General features: G+C 55.6%; 1 protein-coding gene across 1 annotated transcript in view; it reads left to right on the forward strand.

Annotated features, from left to right (window-relative positions):
- The window catches only part of WDR1 (WD repeat domain 1), a 42,082-nt gene that overhangs the window by 13,662 nt on the left and 12,826 nt on the right, over positions 1–15,594 (forward strand). Inside the window, exons 4-9 of the mRNA XM_041752636.1 lie at positions 4,767–4,914; positions 5,904–6,084; positions 13,552–13,629; positions 13,969–14,049; positions 14,385–14,618; positions 15,145–15,232. Coding sequence (XP_041608570.1) covers positions 4,767–4,914; positions 5,904–6,084; positions 13,552–13,629; positions 13,969–14,049; positions 14,385–14,618; positions 15,145–15,232 — 810 coding nt within the window. The remainder of the gene's footprint in view (positions 1–4,766; positions 4,915–5,903; positions 6,085–13,551; positions 13,630–13,968; positions 14,050–14,384; positions 14,619–15,144; positions 15,233–15,594) is intronic.

Consider the following 15,594-nt stretch of genomic DNA (forward strand, 5'->3'; position numbering starts at 1 on the left):
TGTGGGGGGGGGGGTTGCAGCAGGTGGAGCCAGTGTAATTAGTTTCATTTGAGGCTGACAGGAAAGCACATAAGCCGCCAAAGAGCCCCATTGCAGAACTTTGTCATTGGTGGCGTTCCAGCTGCTTCCAGCTCAGAGGTCAGCAGAAATGCTCCTGTGAGGTTGGCCAGGGGCCTTCACGGGTAGCTGTACCATGATGTTTGAGAGCTCATTTTGTGTGTGTGTGCACGCGCGTGTGTTTTCTGAATTGTGGCTTTGTCTGGTGTCACCTTTATTCATTAGCTGCTCCTTTCGCAGTCCCTGTCAATGCTGGCCTCAGGCAAGCGCTCCATTTCACTCTGGTCTGGGCCTTTGCTCTCTCTAGCCTGGCTTTTGTGTGGCTCTGTGGGAGGCTGGCTAGGAGGAGGGACACAAAGATCTTTACCACGTTGGATGCTTTGTTCACCCACTTCTTTGAGGTAGATGTGTTACCATTTACAGATGAGAGCCAGGAATCACAGAAGTTAGCGTGGCTTACCGGTGCCTCCCATTTATTCACCCATTCATTCATTCACGCGCTCAACAGATACTTGCTGCTTTGCCGGTGCCCGGCCCTGTCTCTGGCGGGCCTGGGCCTTGTCAGCCTCCCCAGAGAGGAATGAATTGCTGAGAGAACTAATATCCTGCCGAGAGAGGAGGGCTGGGATTCATGTGCCCGAGGGGCTGGTCTGTCCTACCGTTTGTCCCTCCCTGCTTGGGAGGCACTGGGAGGCATACCCCTGGAGGGTATGTCCCTTACTGCTTGGCCTTCCTTGAAGAACTTACCTTCCTGGGTCTCCCAGAAGCCGGACAGAGGTCCCCAGAGGGGCAGCGTATACAAAATGCCTAGGAGGGTCTTGTGCTGGTGGCACCTGACAGCGGGTGATCAAAGTGTCTTCCACTAAACCCAGGACATGCCAGGGAGACAGGCATGCTATGCTGGCTGCTGGCTAAAGCAGGCAGTCAGGGTTGTGTGTGATGGGCTTGGCTGGGAGTCTGGCCCAAAGTGGGCACTTAATGATGTTGGTGTTTAGATCTACTCCAACTCCATCTGTAAAACTTGCTCTAATTTATATGCCTTGATTCATTTTAGCTGTGCATTTTTTTTTTCCGGCCCTGCATGCCAGCAAAATACCTTTTCCTTGAAAGCCCCAAGACGTAGCCTTGGTTCCTTTTAAAATTATGTCGTCTTCTCATGAGAGAAGTGTGGTTGGCGAGGGCCCCACTGCCTGTTTGGCGTAGCTTCTCTGCCCTGGCACTTGGAGCTGCAGGCCCGGCTGCTGAATCACTTGGGAGCCCAGGCCTGCACTCCTGCATCCCAGGGCACGGTGCTTCATCTACCAGAAATCTGGGCTCTTCACATCCTAATGCTAAATCAATGAGGCAGGCTGGCACAGAGACCATTACAAAGGGCAATTCACATAAGTAAAGGATCAGTTTGACATTTTTTTCTCATGAAAGCACCCTGATTTGGTAGAGGAACTGAGGGAGGTTTGGGCTGCATGCAGAGATCATATTTACGTTTCTAGCTGGTCCTTTGAATTGAATGAAGACCAACCTTCACTGCAGGGATTAGGTCCTGGGCTAAAAATAGTGTGATTGTGTAGGGTTTGGAGTGAGAGGAGGGAGGCTGAGAAAGTGCTATGCTCTCTGGCTAAGTGGGTTACCTGTTACCTGGGGTTCCCCTGGGGTTGAGGTGGGAGTCCCACCTCTGGAGGCCTGTGGCTTGCTCCCAGTTGGGGTTCCAGCCCTCTATGGGACCTTTAGATTCCTGTAAGTCTGATGGTCGGTGTCTGTACTGAATGATGGAACCTTCCAGAAGGTCTGCTGTGTGAGAAGTCCATGCCAGGGGCTAGGCCCCCAGCCCTGAACAAAGTGGTCAGTCTTTGCCCTTGGATTGACATGGCCCATGGTACCCTGTTGTCTCATGCAGAGCCATTTCCAGGGCACATCCAGTTCCCTTTTTCTAGCCCTGTCTTCAGTGCTAGTGGTTTATGCTGCACGCTCAGTCCCTTGGGCTGAGAGTCCACCAGGGCTGTGAGTCCCAGGCTGCCCTCAGAGTAGTGCACCCAGGCTGCAGAATGGCAGATTTCCTAGAGGCGGGGGGCAGGGGGGGTAGTTAAGGGTTGTTCAGGTGAGGAACGTAGAGGAGAGACCAGGCTGCGGAGCTGAAGAGCAGAGGCCTCAGCAGGCACTGGAAGGCCCATCTCGCTCGCTGCTCCCCGTTGCTACCCCACCATGTTGCTAAGCTGCTGAGGAGAGGGGGCAGGGGGCAGGCTCACCCAAACCTTTCCCCCTTGGGGCGGTGTATTATCTGGAGGGGGAGATGCCTTCCCAGCGGTGAACAGAAGGTACTTGGTCCCCGTTGTCTCTGGCCCCGGGCAGGTGTCTTTATTATATCCCCGGCACTTAGCACGGGCCTTAACACCCGTGGGCACCTAGTCTGTTTTGTGACTGCATGGGGGCTGCCATCCTCATCGGGGCCCAAGTGCCTGGTCTCCAAGCCCCACTCTCTTTCTGGCCCCAGCTGCTTCCAAAAAGAATAAAGTGTATAAAAGCAACCTAAGTGTCCCTGAATAGATGAACGGATACAGAAACTGTGCTGCATATGTATACGATAGAATCGTGATGCAGTCTTAAAGGAGGATGAGATCGTGCCATCCCAGACACCATGGGAGACCCTAGAGGGTATTAAAGTAAAATAGACTGGGAAAGGCAAAGACTGTATGATTTCACTTAGGAGTGGAATCTAAGAAAGGAAAAAGAACAAACAAAAGCAGAATCAGACTATAAATACAGAGAACACACGGGTGGTTGCCAGCAGGGAGGGCCGGAAGGAGGGAGAGAGACATGGGCTTCCAGGAATGGGATGAGGGAGCCTGGGGATACAGGGAGCAGGATGGGGAACACAGTCGGGAGATACATCGGGTCAGATGGCAGTTACACCTGCTCTGCGCGCAGCGTAATGTATCAGCCTGGCGAGTTCACTAAGTTGTACACCTGAAAGTATGGGCCATTGTCAGCCCTCCTCAGAAGGGTTCATGGGGCAAGCAGGGCCCATGGGGCAAGCAGGGAGGCAGTGGGAAGATGACTGGTGCCAGCCTGGAGAGGAGCCTGAGCCCCCCCGAGGAGCAGGAAGTGGCTGGCAGGGCCCCGGGGAGGCAGGAAAACTGGCTCCGTCCTGTCCAGGAGGGTGGGACCCCGTCAGCCTGAGCTGTGGACGCTGATTCCGCTGGGCTGTAGAGCCCCTTGGACCAGCCTGAGCCTGGCTGACCACACGGTCTAATGTGTGCGTGAGTGTGAGCACAAAACCACGTGCACACGTGTGTCCTTCCTGCACACACACGGTGCTGCTCCTTTTCTGATGCTCTAGCCTCTGCCTCTTGTCCTTTCCCACTGGCCTGTTTATTAGGGACTTACCTAGTTCCAGGTCATCTTTGGAACTCACCTCCACCAGGCAGCCTTCTTGGACCTCACCCGGAGAGGCCGAGGGCCCCCGGGGCCCCTCAGGTAGTGCTCCTCACATGGCAGTCAGTCTCCCCTGGGTGAGTCCGGGTCTCGGGTGGCCTGCAGAGCAATGGCCAGCTTGCAGCGAGCACCCACAGCATAACCAAGTGCTAGGCTGAGACTGCACATATGCTAACTCGTGTTCCCTTCTCTGCAGCAGTCTGCTACCCCCACCCCAGGTGGCACTGTTGTTTCTCCTCTGTTAGGTGCAGTTGTAGGGGTAAGGTGGTGTTTGCCACCCATGGAGGGCCCTGCAACCTCTGTCTCCTCCCTCAGCTCTGCGGCCTGGATGGGAAGACAGAAGCTGTTCTGTGCTATAGTGGGCCTGGGGATCCTGGGAACCCACGGGAGCCTACCAAAGAGAGGACTTGTCCCCAGACCCAGTCTGGCCTGAGGATTTAAGCCTGAGGAGTTAGTGTAAAATCCTCCATCCTCATGCTAATTTGGAAAGGGCTATGTTGGGTTTGGTCTCAGATCTTGGTGACGGGATCCTGCTGGGAAGGGAAGGGTGTGCCTCTCCCTCCCCATCTCGTTCCTTTATTACTAATCCCTGAGGAGAGGCCTGGCTTCTGATCTGCCTGTAGTACCACCCTCCTGGCGTGCCTCACACTAGGATCCTGCTCACACCTCAGTCATCTGGGCTGTGGGATGCGCCTTGCCCTAGATGCTGTAGATGCGGGGGTGCCAGCGGGAGGGTGCAGGCAAGGCGCTGGAGGGGAGCCCAGGTGGGGGCTGCATGCAAATCATGGCCCGCGCCAGCCACACACAGCTCTGCTCCTTGTTAGCTCAGCCACTGCGCCGGAGAGGCAGCTGTCACTAGTATTGTCGTCACATTTGGCAAACGAAGAACTTCAGTCCCAGACCTTAAGAAAGCTGCCCAAGGCCCTTCTACCATTTTGATCCCCCCTTGAGATTACTAGCATTTTAGAACCAGACTGCTTCCTGATGCCTTGGGGTGTGCCTTGGTGTGTCTTGGCTTTCTGATCCCGCACAGGGCTTGTCATTCAGCTGATGGCTGGTGAACTGCAGAGGCCCAGAAGTGGTCCTCACAGAGGCCACAGGCTCTGCTTGACCAGTGGTAGATTTTGCTTACCTGAAACAGGTTCCTCTTCCCAGCTGCAGCCTGGGGTAACTCCAGCAAGCCTGTGAACCCCTGGACAGCACTGTGTGGGTGTGCCTTGTGCCCACATGGCCCTGGCCCAGTGATGAACCTGGCTCTCGCCACCCTGTTGTGTCCACAGATGTATCTGGAAAGCTGAGGATCTGGGATACCACGCAGAAGGAGCACCTCTTAAAGTATGAGTATCAGCCTTTTGCTGGGAAGATCAAGGACATTGCTTGGACAGAAGACAGTAAGAGGATTGCAGTAGTCGGGGAAGGAAGGGAGAAGTGAGTCTCTGGCCTTGGCCCCTCCCTGCCCACGTGTTTTGTCTTTGCTTTCCTCCTGGGTGTCCTGGCTGGGAGGGGAACAGTGACACCTGTGCCAGCCTGGACCTGGACAAGTGTGTGTGCATTCCCACGGGGCCTGGCCTCTTGGGGCCCAGGCACATTCCCTCTCTGTCTCTGACATCCTTGGTTCCTCACCTCCTGGAACATTCACGCTCCAGTCAGCAGGAAGGGAGAAAGTGGGAGGGAGCCTGAAGAACATCCTTGGGGTCCCTCCCAGCAGACCACACAGCCACACATGCTGCAAGGGGTTTGGGCACGTCCCTAAAGGTGGTGCAACCTTACATAGGAAAAGGGGACAAGTGGAGACAGGGTAGGGTGGCCCTCGGCAGTGGCTGTACTCAGGGGTCCAGTGACAAGCAGGGTCAGTACCACGGGTCAGGGCCCCTCCAGGGCACTACGGCTGTGGCAAACACTTGGACCTGGTAGGCACGCCCCTCGTTTCCCTTACTCAGAGGCTATTTTTACTGTGTGCTCCTGCAGGTGGCAGTTCTTCCACTGTTTCCAGGTCATCTGGTCCAACCAATTCCGTTTTCATTCAGTCACAAAGTAACCTCCGCAGTACATTTTAATTGGGTGTCCGCTGACAGCAGGGTATCCTCTCCTTTCTCAGAGCGATGGCAGCTTGTAAATACTGCCCAATGAAACCGTTAGGAAATTGATAAGCCCTGGCAAGTGTCTGTAGGGGACTGTCCACATGGGAGGCTTGTTGGCCATGGACCACGTAGACACAGACATCCAGTCCCTGCCAGGGGCGCCCGTGCTCGGATTCTTTGACAGATACGGCACATAGCCGAAACCACGGTGTGTCCAGCCGCAGCTGTGGTGGGTCTCCCCTCCACCCCCAAGCTTTGGCCAATCGGCAGCCCACATCTCCCCCATCACTCCCAGCGCTGATTGTTTTCTTCACGTGGTCCTCTCTTTGGGTACAGGTTTGGAGCCGTCTTCCTATGGGACAGTGGTTCTTCCGTGGGCGAGATCACAGGACACAACAAGGTCATCAATAGCGTGGACATCAAGCAGAGCAGACCGTATCGGCTGGCCACGGGCAGTGATGATAACTGTGCCGCGTTCTTTGAGGGGCCACCATTCAAGTTCAAGTTTACAATCGGCGTAAGTGGGACTGCCCCCTGGGGTGGTTTGCATGTGAAACCAGCAGTCTAGGCCTGCAGATACCGATGGCAGGGTTGTGGGCACGTGCCATTGATGCTGTGATGTGTGGATGGAAGTGGGGTTTATAGGGGAGCTTCAGGTGATGGGGGGACAGCACACTAGCCCCCGGCCCACGTGGCCCTGTGCACAGGCCAACAAGGGTGCTTTCAGCAGGGAGGGGCCCACCCTGGGAGACCTTTGTGTTTCTGGGGTTGCAGGGAGGGCGCATCTCTGATGCCCTGTGATCAGGAGAGCATACAGGCCTAGCAGAGCCTTTGTTAAAAAGGGGTAACCCAGGCTTGGCTCCGCCAACTAGAGACCTGCTGAGCCTCCCCAGTGGTGGAGCTGGTGAGCTTCAGGGACACCTGGACTTATCTCCTCTGGTGAGATGATGAGAGCAGGGTCACAGCTGGAATGTGACATGGAATGTGGAGAGTTAGATGCTTTGCCTGTAGAAGACGCCTTAGAAGAGTGTCCCAGCTCTGAACCTCCTCCCTGGTTGGATTGAGGGTCAACCTCAGCCTCACTTTTCCCATCTACAAGGTGGGTGTGGGGGACATCGATATTAGTGCATTTTAACCATGAACTTAACTGCACAGGGCTGCCTATGGTTCCAGAGCCATTCCCTGTCCTACCTCATCAAGGATTAAATGAGAAAATATCCTAAAAGTGACTCAGTAGGGACTGTTTACTTGGACGATTGAATGCAGTGATTCATAAACTGAGGGCAGGGTGTGGCCAGAAAGGATGATGCTGCTTCCTGAGCAGGTCCCCACAGGGTAGCACTCGGGCCGTGGTCAGAATTTCCAGTGCACACCTCAGCTCAGGTACAGCAGGGCTCTGCGGGGTCCCCTGCTGGTAGTGAAACAGACTCCATTCCATCCCCAGGGCCCCTGAGCCAGGGCCAGGCTGGCTGCGTGGAAAGCACAGCCAAGTTTTCTGTGCCCTGCGGGCTGTGCAGCTCGGAGGTCCTTTTGCCGTGGTTCTGTGGCTGCTGCCCAGTTGGTGGGCGGTGAGGGTTTTGTCCAAGGCTGTGGTTCAAGGTCAGTATTTACTAAGTGCAGGTTAGAGGTACTGTGGGATAAGTTAGATAACTGAACAGCCTGCCTGGCACCCAGGAGAGGGAGGAGTAGGGAGATAGGACATTTTTGTGGCAACAGGAAGCTGTCTCCCCCCGCCCCGCCCCCCCCCCCCCCCCCCCCCACACACACTGTTTGATTTCATTTGGTTGATCTGGGCCATAGGCCGGTGGGGCTTGAACCCCCACCCTGGGGGAAGAGGAAGATCACTTCCTCTTAGCAAATGTAAGCAGAGCCAGGTTTGAGTCCAGTCAGCGAAAGCCTGTCACTTCACCATACTGTCAGCCTTCTTCTTGTGCTCTCCTGGGAACTTAGCCGGAATATTCTTTCTCTTTCTGGCTTCCTTTCCAACATGAGAGCACGGCCCAGGGGTGTCAGGTACAGACATTTGCCCAGCTGGCACCTGTGTCGAGGATGGGCACACAGCCTTGCCCTCAAGCCTGCCTGTGGAGCCTGTCACCCATGGGCCCTGCGTAAGGACTTGGCTGCAGACCAGGAGTGGGGGACACTGGGTGGCAGCCCAGCGCTGCAGCTGTCTGTCTCTGTGACCCCTGGATGGGCTAGTGGTGTGTCTGGGTCCCCTCAGGAGATGGGACAGTGATGGCCCTCTCCCTATGGCCCCACAGAGCTGTGGGAAGATGTGAGATGCTGGTGAACGCCTGAGTGTCCATGGGGAGTTCTCTGGGCTTCTGTCAGAGAAGATTCTAACAGACTCAGTTGGCCAGTGTATAATGGATGGGAGAACACTTGGGGCCCTCCACACCAACCCACAATGCCTTGTAAATTGTTGACAACCGTGTGGATCAGTCTGACTTACCCACATATGTCTGCCCTGGACCCTGGAAACCCCAGGGTACAGCTGTAGTGGATGAATGGCTGCCTGCCTGTCTAGGCTCCAGCTCCTTGCTGTCTTCCTTTGACCGTGTTTAACACTGTGAGATAAGGGGTGAGCATGTCCGGAGCACAGAGGGGTTGCCCTCAAATTGCTGCCTTGAAAAAGAGTAAATTGTGCTCTCAAGTTCAGTATATGCTAAAGTAAAACGTTGGTGGTACAAGTACCCAAGGGGAAGTGAAAGCACTATTTCAGACAAACCAGAGTGACCATACATTCTCAAGTCAGACCACTTGTCCATCCTGCTGGCCTGAGTGGGGGTCGAATTGCTTTTCTTTTTTATTCTTGAGTTTACTGGCTTAAACCGGCTCCTCACGTGGTGCAGAGTGAGCGTAGACTTCTGGTTCTTCCAGAGCTGAGTCATGGATCAGCTTCACCCAGACTCTGCTAGGCCCTCAGGCGGTCAATTAGTGTTAGTTTTCCTTTTGCCTAAATGTGCTGTGGGCTCAAGAGGCTGCAGGAAGATGGGATGGAGGACCCTTTACACGGAATAGGCCCCGGCCCACCCACGTTACAGATGCCGTGGGCCACCTGGGGAGGTGGCTTCCAAGGGTCATAGGAAACCATATGGCATGGAGTCTTTGGGCCTCACTGCCTCTGCCTCTAGCATTCTGTGGACAAGGTCCTTTGGGGGACCTGAGAAAAAAGGGGCAGGTAGGCCCTTACCTACTCCTGCTTCTGCAGCAAGAATTTCTCCTTGCCTCTCTCGGCCCTGCAACAGATGCTTGGCTAGCTTGCCCGCCTTGTCTGTGCACCTAGCCCTCGGGGGCATTGGACAACTTTGAGTGCTCCTCTGGCCTTGTGCTTCCTCTTCTGTCGGCCGAGCAGGTTGGCTGCTGGGACTGATCGTGGATGCCCCTTATGGAGCAGGCCCTTGGGAAGACTGTGTCCCGTCCCACAGCCAGGCGTTACGGTCAATAGGATAGTTTGTCTCATTCAACGATTGCTCAGTCGGCACTCAATTACTTTGGGCCCGTTTGTCTAGTCTATGGCTGTGTGATCTGAAAGTGGAAACTTCCAGTCTGTATTTGTGAGAGCGGACTGAGCACACCTATGGCAGCGGGGACACCTGGTGTGTCCTCTCCACCCAGGCGTGCTGTGTGGTGTGGTCGGCTGCTCCCGGAGTGGCTGTACCCTGCCACCTACGTGCTCTCACCTATCACAGGTGGCTCTAGGTGCGGGTGCCCCACTTCCTTCTACACAGCGGAGGTGAGTTGAGCTAGAAATCCGTCTTGGCTATTATTAGAGGCATTGCCTTTCTAGACAGTTAATTAAAATTGGAGCTCTGATACGCAGGATTTTCTGGTCCTATTTTTCCTGTTTCCTGACTCACAATGGGGCAGAAGCAGCAATGTCGTTCCTTCAAATTGTATCAGGTGCCTGCTTTGTCCTGACCCCAGATGGGGCCCACACAATACCCTGCCTCATCCTTAGCCATTCTGCCTTCCACCCTTGCATCTGCTGGTCTTGCTTTTCAGAGAGCCATGGGTACATTAGTGCTGGTCATTCTGGGGGTTGGCAGGGCAGGTCTCCTCCTCAGCAGGCTGTGGCTGATGGCAGGGGAGTGGCCTGGCCAAGCTCACATGGACAAGCTTCCTGTCCCTTTCTCTAGAGCAAAGTGGTAGCTGAACTGGCCTGTCCAGGTGGCAAAAGAGGCAGGCAGAGGAGGGGGGTCACTTCTGTGCTTCTCAGCCAAGCTGAAGCAGATGAAGGATGTGTTGCTACCCCTCCAAGCCCCTTACGGGGAAGACTTCACAGAGTGAGGGCGAAGCCAGGTGTGGAGGGGACCGTCCACTGAAGGAAGGTGAGGCCGTTTCAGGTGAAGACGGGAAACCATTTTCAGAGCACCAACTATGGAGCTTGTGCTGACCTCAGGGAGGATGAGGAGGTGCACACAGGCATCAGAGCCTGTTTCTCCCTCCATGAACTCATGACAGGGAACAAGACAGGTGGGCAGGGCATTTCAGTATGTTAATAGCAATTGTACATCCAGGGGACAGCTGAGGCCAGTGAAACCAGGGAGGGCTCCCAGAGGGGACACCTGAGCTGACACCAGCTCGTCTGCCTGTGCTCGCTGGAGTCAGGCCATGGAGCCCAGTGGTGCTCTGACCCTATCCGTGACATGGGCTCAGGTACATTACTTATTACCTAATGGCTTCAGGACTCTGTTCTCAGTGTCAGGAAGGGGTGACTGTGGGTCAGGTGATGATGGGGGAGGGATAGTGACAGCAGGGGGTTCTAGGGAGGATCCACTGACTCGGTCCCGCCAGAGCTCTTGTTGGCTGTGACTGATGGGAGGGCAGGTGTGGACCAGAAACCGAGGGCCTTCCACATCGGGGGATGGCCTGCAGGGTGGTGCTGTGACTCTTCCAGGGAGCATGAGAAGGGCCAGGGGCTGTGAGCCCTAGCTCAGTGGGTAGTGGCTGGGCTGGGCCACCAGAGGAAGCCTGGCATGTGTCTGGACCCTCCCTGTACCTTACCCCTCAGACCCTTCCTTCTTTGTACTCAGGCCTTACCTCCCTGTGGAATAGGCTATTTTTAGCCCTCACTTTTTTGGTTAATGGGCTGTTCCCGGCTGTTTCCCTTTAAGTGGGCTATTTCAGGAGCAGACAGTAGTTTCCTGCTCATTTGGACTCTTGGCTCAAGCTGCGGGAAAAGCTGACAGAGAGGAGTTTCTAAAGCTAGAGACCTTGGGTTCACATAGCACCTAGTCCCGGGGAGGGGGGAGGAGGGGTGCATCTGCTGTTTCTGGCCCTCACCAAACCCAGGCTTGCCCAAAAGGCTGCCTTGTTCCGGGGCCTGAGGAGGGCCATGCCATGTCTCAGCAGAGGATGGCCACAAACCCTTCATACGCAATGCTCCCTAAACATCCGGGATGCTGAGTACTGTGAGGAACCAGATCCAGAGAGATGGAGGCAGATGATCAGGGGAGAAGGCCTTTCTGAGGAGAGACAGCAGCATCATAATGGGATTACTCTGGCCACTGGGTGGTTGTGGGCAGGTGCCGGGCTTGGGTCTCTTCAGGAGGGCATCCTAACTTGTGAGCTGGGCTTGGGGTATAGGAACATTCCTGAAGCCAGGGAAGCAGCAAAACTGGAGTGAAGTGATCTGCTCCATCTGTTGTGTATTCTTTGGGCATCCCAGTTTTTGGGGATAGGATCCCTACTTCCCTGGGTCATCTGTGGCCAGCTCCCTTGTAGCCTTGGGTGGATGGTACCACGGTGGTATTTGGCATTTGACCAGTAAGGATTGGACCTGGGTGGCTCTGCCACAAGGCGCCCGGCCTGCCCAGGCCCCAGAGGCAGTGCAGTCGAGTCGAGAGTTCTGGAAGAGAAACAAGAGACTCAGGTTCTCTCTGACCCTGGTTGTCTCCTAGGAGGAGCCTGGAGGCTCCCCAAGGCCTGTGCAGCAGTAAGGTGATGGGTGACTGGGGCAGTGTGGTGGAAGCAGACAGTCAGGAGGGCTAGAGAGATCCTGGTTTCGAAAGCAGATCCGTTCCACTGTGGTTTGGATTGGTGGATTGCACCTGCTGTGAAACATGGAGCACAACACCTCAGGGCAGGGAAGGTCAGCCTTGACACAGATGAGCACAACCAGAAGCTCAGGTCCGTGGCCTTGCTGTCACCCTACAGACCTGGCCTGGTTGAGGCTAGGAGGCAGGTGGGTGGCATGTTAGTAACAGGACTGCTCCCAGTGGTCACAAAACCAGGGCCACATTCAGGCTGAAGCCACTAGCCACCCCCCCTACCCCCCCGCATCTCTGTCACAGGCACTGATGACAATGCCCCAGAGGATAGGCTCTTCAGTCAGAGCACGGTTCAGCCCCACAACAGTGCTCGCTTAGAGGAGGCAGGACAGAAAGCCAGCTTGTGTGGATCACCAGTGTCACGGGGCTCAGAGTGCTCAGGCTTTTCTGTGTCTGCCCCTGCAGGGGATCCCTCTGAATGACATGAAGCGTTAGCTGCTTCTGGCCTTGTCAGCTGAGGGAAGTGATGGGATTGCTGAAGAGCAGGATGCGGGGCTGGCTTTGTGCACCAGCTCTGGACCAATTGCCATGGGGCCCAAGGTGCCTGGCCTAGAAGTATCAGCGGGTAGAGATGGCAGTCTCGTGGTTCCACGGGACCAGAGCTACCTACACCAGGGAAACTCCAACTTAGGGATGACTGTTCTGCTCCCCCTCCCGGTGGGCCTCTGCAGACACATGGATTCCTCTGATCCTGGCTCTGTGGCTCACCTCCTTAGGGTCCTGGCCCCCATTTCTTATTCCTGGCCTGGGTGTCTTCACCAGTGCAGCGAGCATAGTGTCCTTGGAGGGTTGTTATTACAGGAGCGCGACAGATGATGTGTTTACCTGTTAGTGTCCTGGGGCCGCCATAACAGAGTACTACAGACCAGGGGCTTCATTGGGAAATTATTCCCAATTCTGGAAGCCAGAGCCTGAGATCAGGTGTTAGCAGGCTTGTGTTCCCCTGACTCCTTCTAGATTCTTTTCCCTCGTCTCCTCCATCTTTACATGCTCTTCCCTCCCCACCCCCTGCCTGTGTCTGTTCCAATCCCCCTCAATTGGGACACAGTTGCATTGTGTCCCACACCAGTCATTGCATCAGGGCCGCCCTACAGACCTCACTGTAACTCGATTGCATCTGCACAGACCCTGTTTCCTAAGGAGGTTTCTGTGCACAGGTTAGCACCAATTCATGATTCCTCCTCGAACATGACCCAGACAGGTGTAAGCCTTTCTGAGAGCAGCTTCTGATTTTCGCTCAGTGCTTGGGCTTGGAGGGCGAGGTGTGGGCAGGGGATGGGCGGCGGTGGTCTTCCTGAGGTTAGGTGTTGATACCTGCCGAAGCCCTTGGCCCTTCCTACCTTGAGGAGAGTCAGTAGTTTGCTAAAGGGGGCTTGCAGGTGGGGAGGGGGCGGGGGAGTGTTTGGAGGATATTCTCTTAGGCAAACCCTTGATGGAGGAAAGTGAATTTACTTATTTGGGAAAGGGAATCATTCCTGGAGATCATTTGGAGTCTTACTCCCTGAAAATGCAAGACCATTGTTTAATTTCTTCGGAACCTCCCTAGGTCTGCTCCATCCTGATCCCTGATCCCACTGGGCACCTACTGTGTGTTGGCTTGGAGACTCAGGGAAGAGGCCTAGGGTTCTGGGCTGGGGATGAGGATGAGGGGAACCCAGCATAGCGACCAAGCGTGGGGAGGGGAGGCCTAGCGGGGGGACAGCCTCCTGGCACAGATGGGCCTGGGCCAAGGCAGGCAGGCTGAAACAGACCTCCCAGTGAGTCAGGAGCCGCCTCGGGCTTGTGTAGTGAAACTCGGAGGTCTTCCCATGGACTCCCACTTCACATTGGCAGCCGGAGCAGATGTTTGAAGCAGACTGCATAGTTCATAAGGAAACTCCTAGAACCTCCTGTCATCAGGTGAATAACCGTATGCATATGCTTTCCCGCAGGACCACAACCGCTTTGTCAACTGTGTGCGATTCTCTCCTGATGGGAACAGATTTGCCACGGCCAGTGCAGATGGCCAGGTGAGGCCCGGGGCCCGGTGCAGTGGGGGCTCATCTGACCGCCTCCCAGCTGTTCCAGGCAGACAGACCTCCCAGGAGGGACTAGGACTCTCCCCTCATCCCCCTCCTGGAAGCGCTCGGTTCCTGGGCTGTGTCATCACAGTGTGGGATTTCCATTTCTCTCCTTTTAAATGGAGCTGGAAACTCCGCCTGTTAGCACGTATTTCAGATTCCTTTTTTAAGAGTCACGGTAGCAAATTCTTGACGGTAGAGCCAGGAACAAGGAAGAACTCATTTCGAGTTCCAGCTGGTGAGAGCATCCTCCCACCTGTGACCCACATGTGTGTTATTCCTTGAAAGATCTACATCTACGACGGAAAGACAGGAGAGAAAGTGTGTGCCCTGGGAGGAGACAAGGCTCATGACGGAGGCATTTACGCTGTGAGTACGGATCTGTGTTGTGGGACTGTCTGTGACTGTGGCGGGGCCCAGGCCATGTTTGCAGTTGTTGGCTCACAACTTGGGAGATTAAAAGCGTGAAGTGTGAGGGGCATTGAGGTAGGGGCGGTGGGAGAGTGCTTCAGGGGCACACAGAAAGGGTGTCGTGGCCTCGAGAAACCAGCGCTAGGAGCCGGCACCTGGACACCGGTCCCTCCGGGTCCCTCCTGGGCTTGGCTTCTCCCTGCTCAGAAATGGAGGTGGTGGGTGGGCTGCTTTCAGAAGCCCCTTCCCCCTCTGTGCTTGCTGACATGTAGCCCATGGTTTCATTTGAGTAGATCAGTTGGAGCCCTGATAGCACCCATTTGCTCTCTGCTTCCGGAGACAAAACCTCTAAGATCTGGGATGTCAATGTGAACTCTGTCGTCAATACGTTTACAATGGGCTCCACCGTTCTGGACCAGCAGCTGGGCTGCTTGTGGCAGAAGGACCACCTCCTCAGCATCTCCCTGTCTGGGTACATCAATTACCTGGACAAGAACAATCCCAGCAAGCCCCTGCGGGTCATTAAGGTAAGGCTGCGCCAGGCAGGGGCTCTGCCTGGAGGGGCTGGCAGAAAGAGGTGCACACCCAGCGAGGGAAGGGGAGAACCTGCGTGAGGCTGAGTGGGGCACCAGTGGCCCTGGGGGTCTGGTCACGGGCAGGGTGCCAGTTGCTTTGGAATGTGTGAGTTTAGCAGAAAGAGGCTAGGGGCTCAGGCCCTTGGGCCATGGGGATTGGGACAGTGGCCCTCACCCTGCTATCAGGAGTCCCTGTGTCCTGAGGAGAAGAGCCAGCCAGGAGGGAAGGGCTGCATGCTGAGGTTCGGTCAGATGGCTGGTCAGCTGGGGAAAAGCTGGCCGTGGCTCCTGGAAGGTGTTTGCGGGCACACTGCGGGCGGCACAGTATTGGGACTGACCTCAGGCGCGGTGTCGAGGGTCTTCTGCCTCGTCTCCCCCTCCCCCCCCAAGGGCACAGTCCATGTAGGGCGGTCAGCAGGTCGCAGAGGCAGAATGGCATGTTCTCAGCCCATGCCACCCCATCTGTCTGTCTCCACAGGGTCACAGCAAATCCATCCAGTGTCTGACGGTGCATAAAAACGGCGGCAAGTCCTATATCTACTCCGGGAGCCACGATGGACACATTAATATCCTTTGACTCACAGAGCTGGCTCCAGGGCCACTGGCAGGAGAGAGGGGACTTTTCTGTCCCCATGGAGCTGGGGCCCCAGCCAGCCAGGTGGCGGCAGCAGGGCTCCAACCAGCCGCGGCTGCTCAGGCACACTGTGTCCATGTTGGGGGCCCCTGGATCCAGGCTGCAGCCTCCACCTGCTGGGTCACTTCTCCCTGTGCAGCAGTAGGTGGCTGTTCAACTCTGAAGGGAGCTGCTGCTCCCACCCGAGCCCCTAGTACTGCCCGGTCCCTCTCACAAGCCATGAGCCAGGAGTCTGGATTCAGTAGGACCTACAACCTGTCAGCACTGTCCCCATTTTAGAAATGGAGAACAGAA

Source organism: Vulpes lagopus, chromosome 4 (genome assembly GCF_018345385.1).
Source record: "Vulpes lagopus strain Blue_001 chromosome 4, ASM1834538v1, whole genome shotgun sequence".
Lineage (NCBI taxonomy): Eukaryota > Metazoa > Chordata > Mammalia > Carnivora > Canidae > Vulpes > Vulpes lagopus.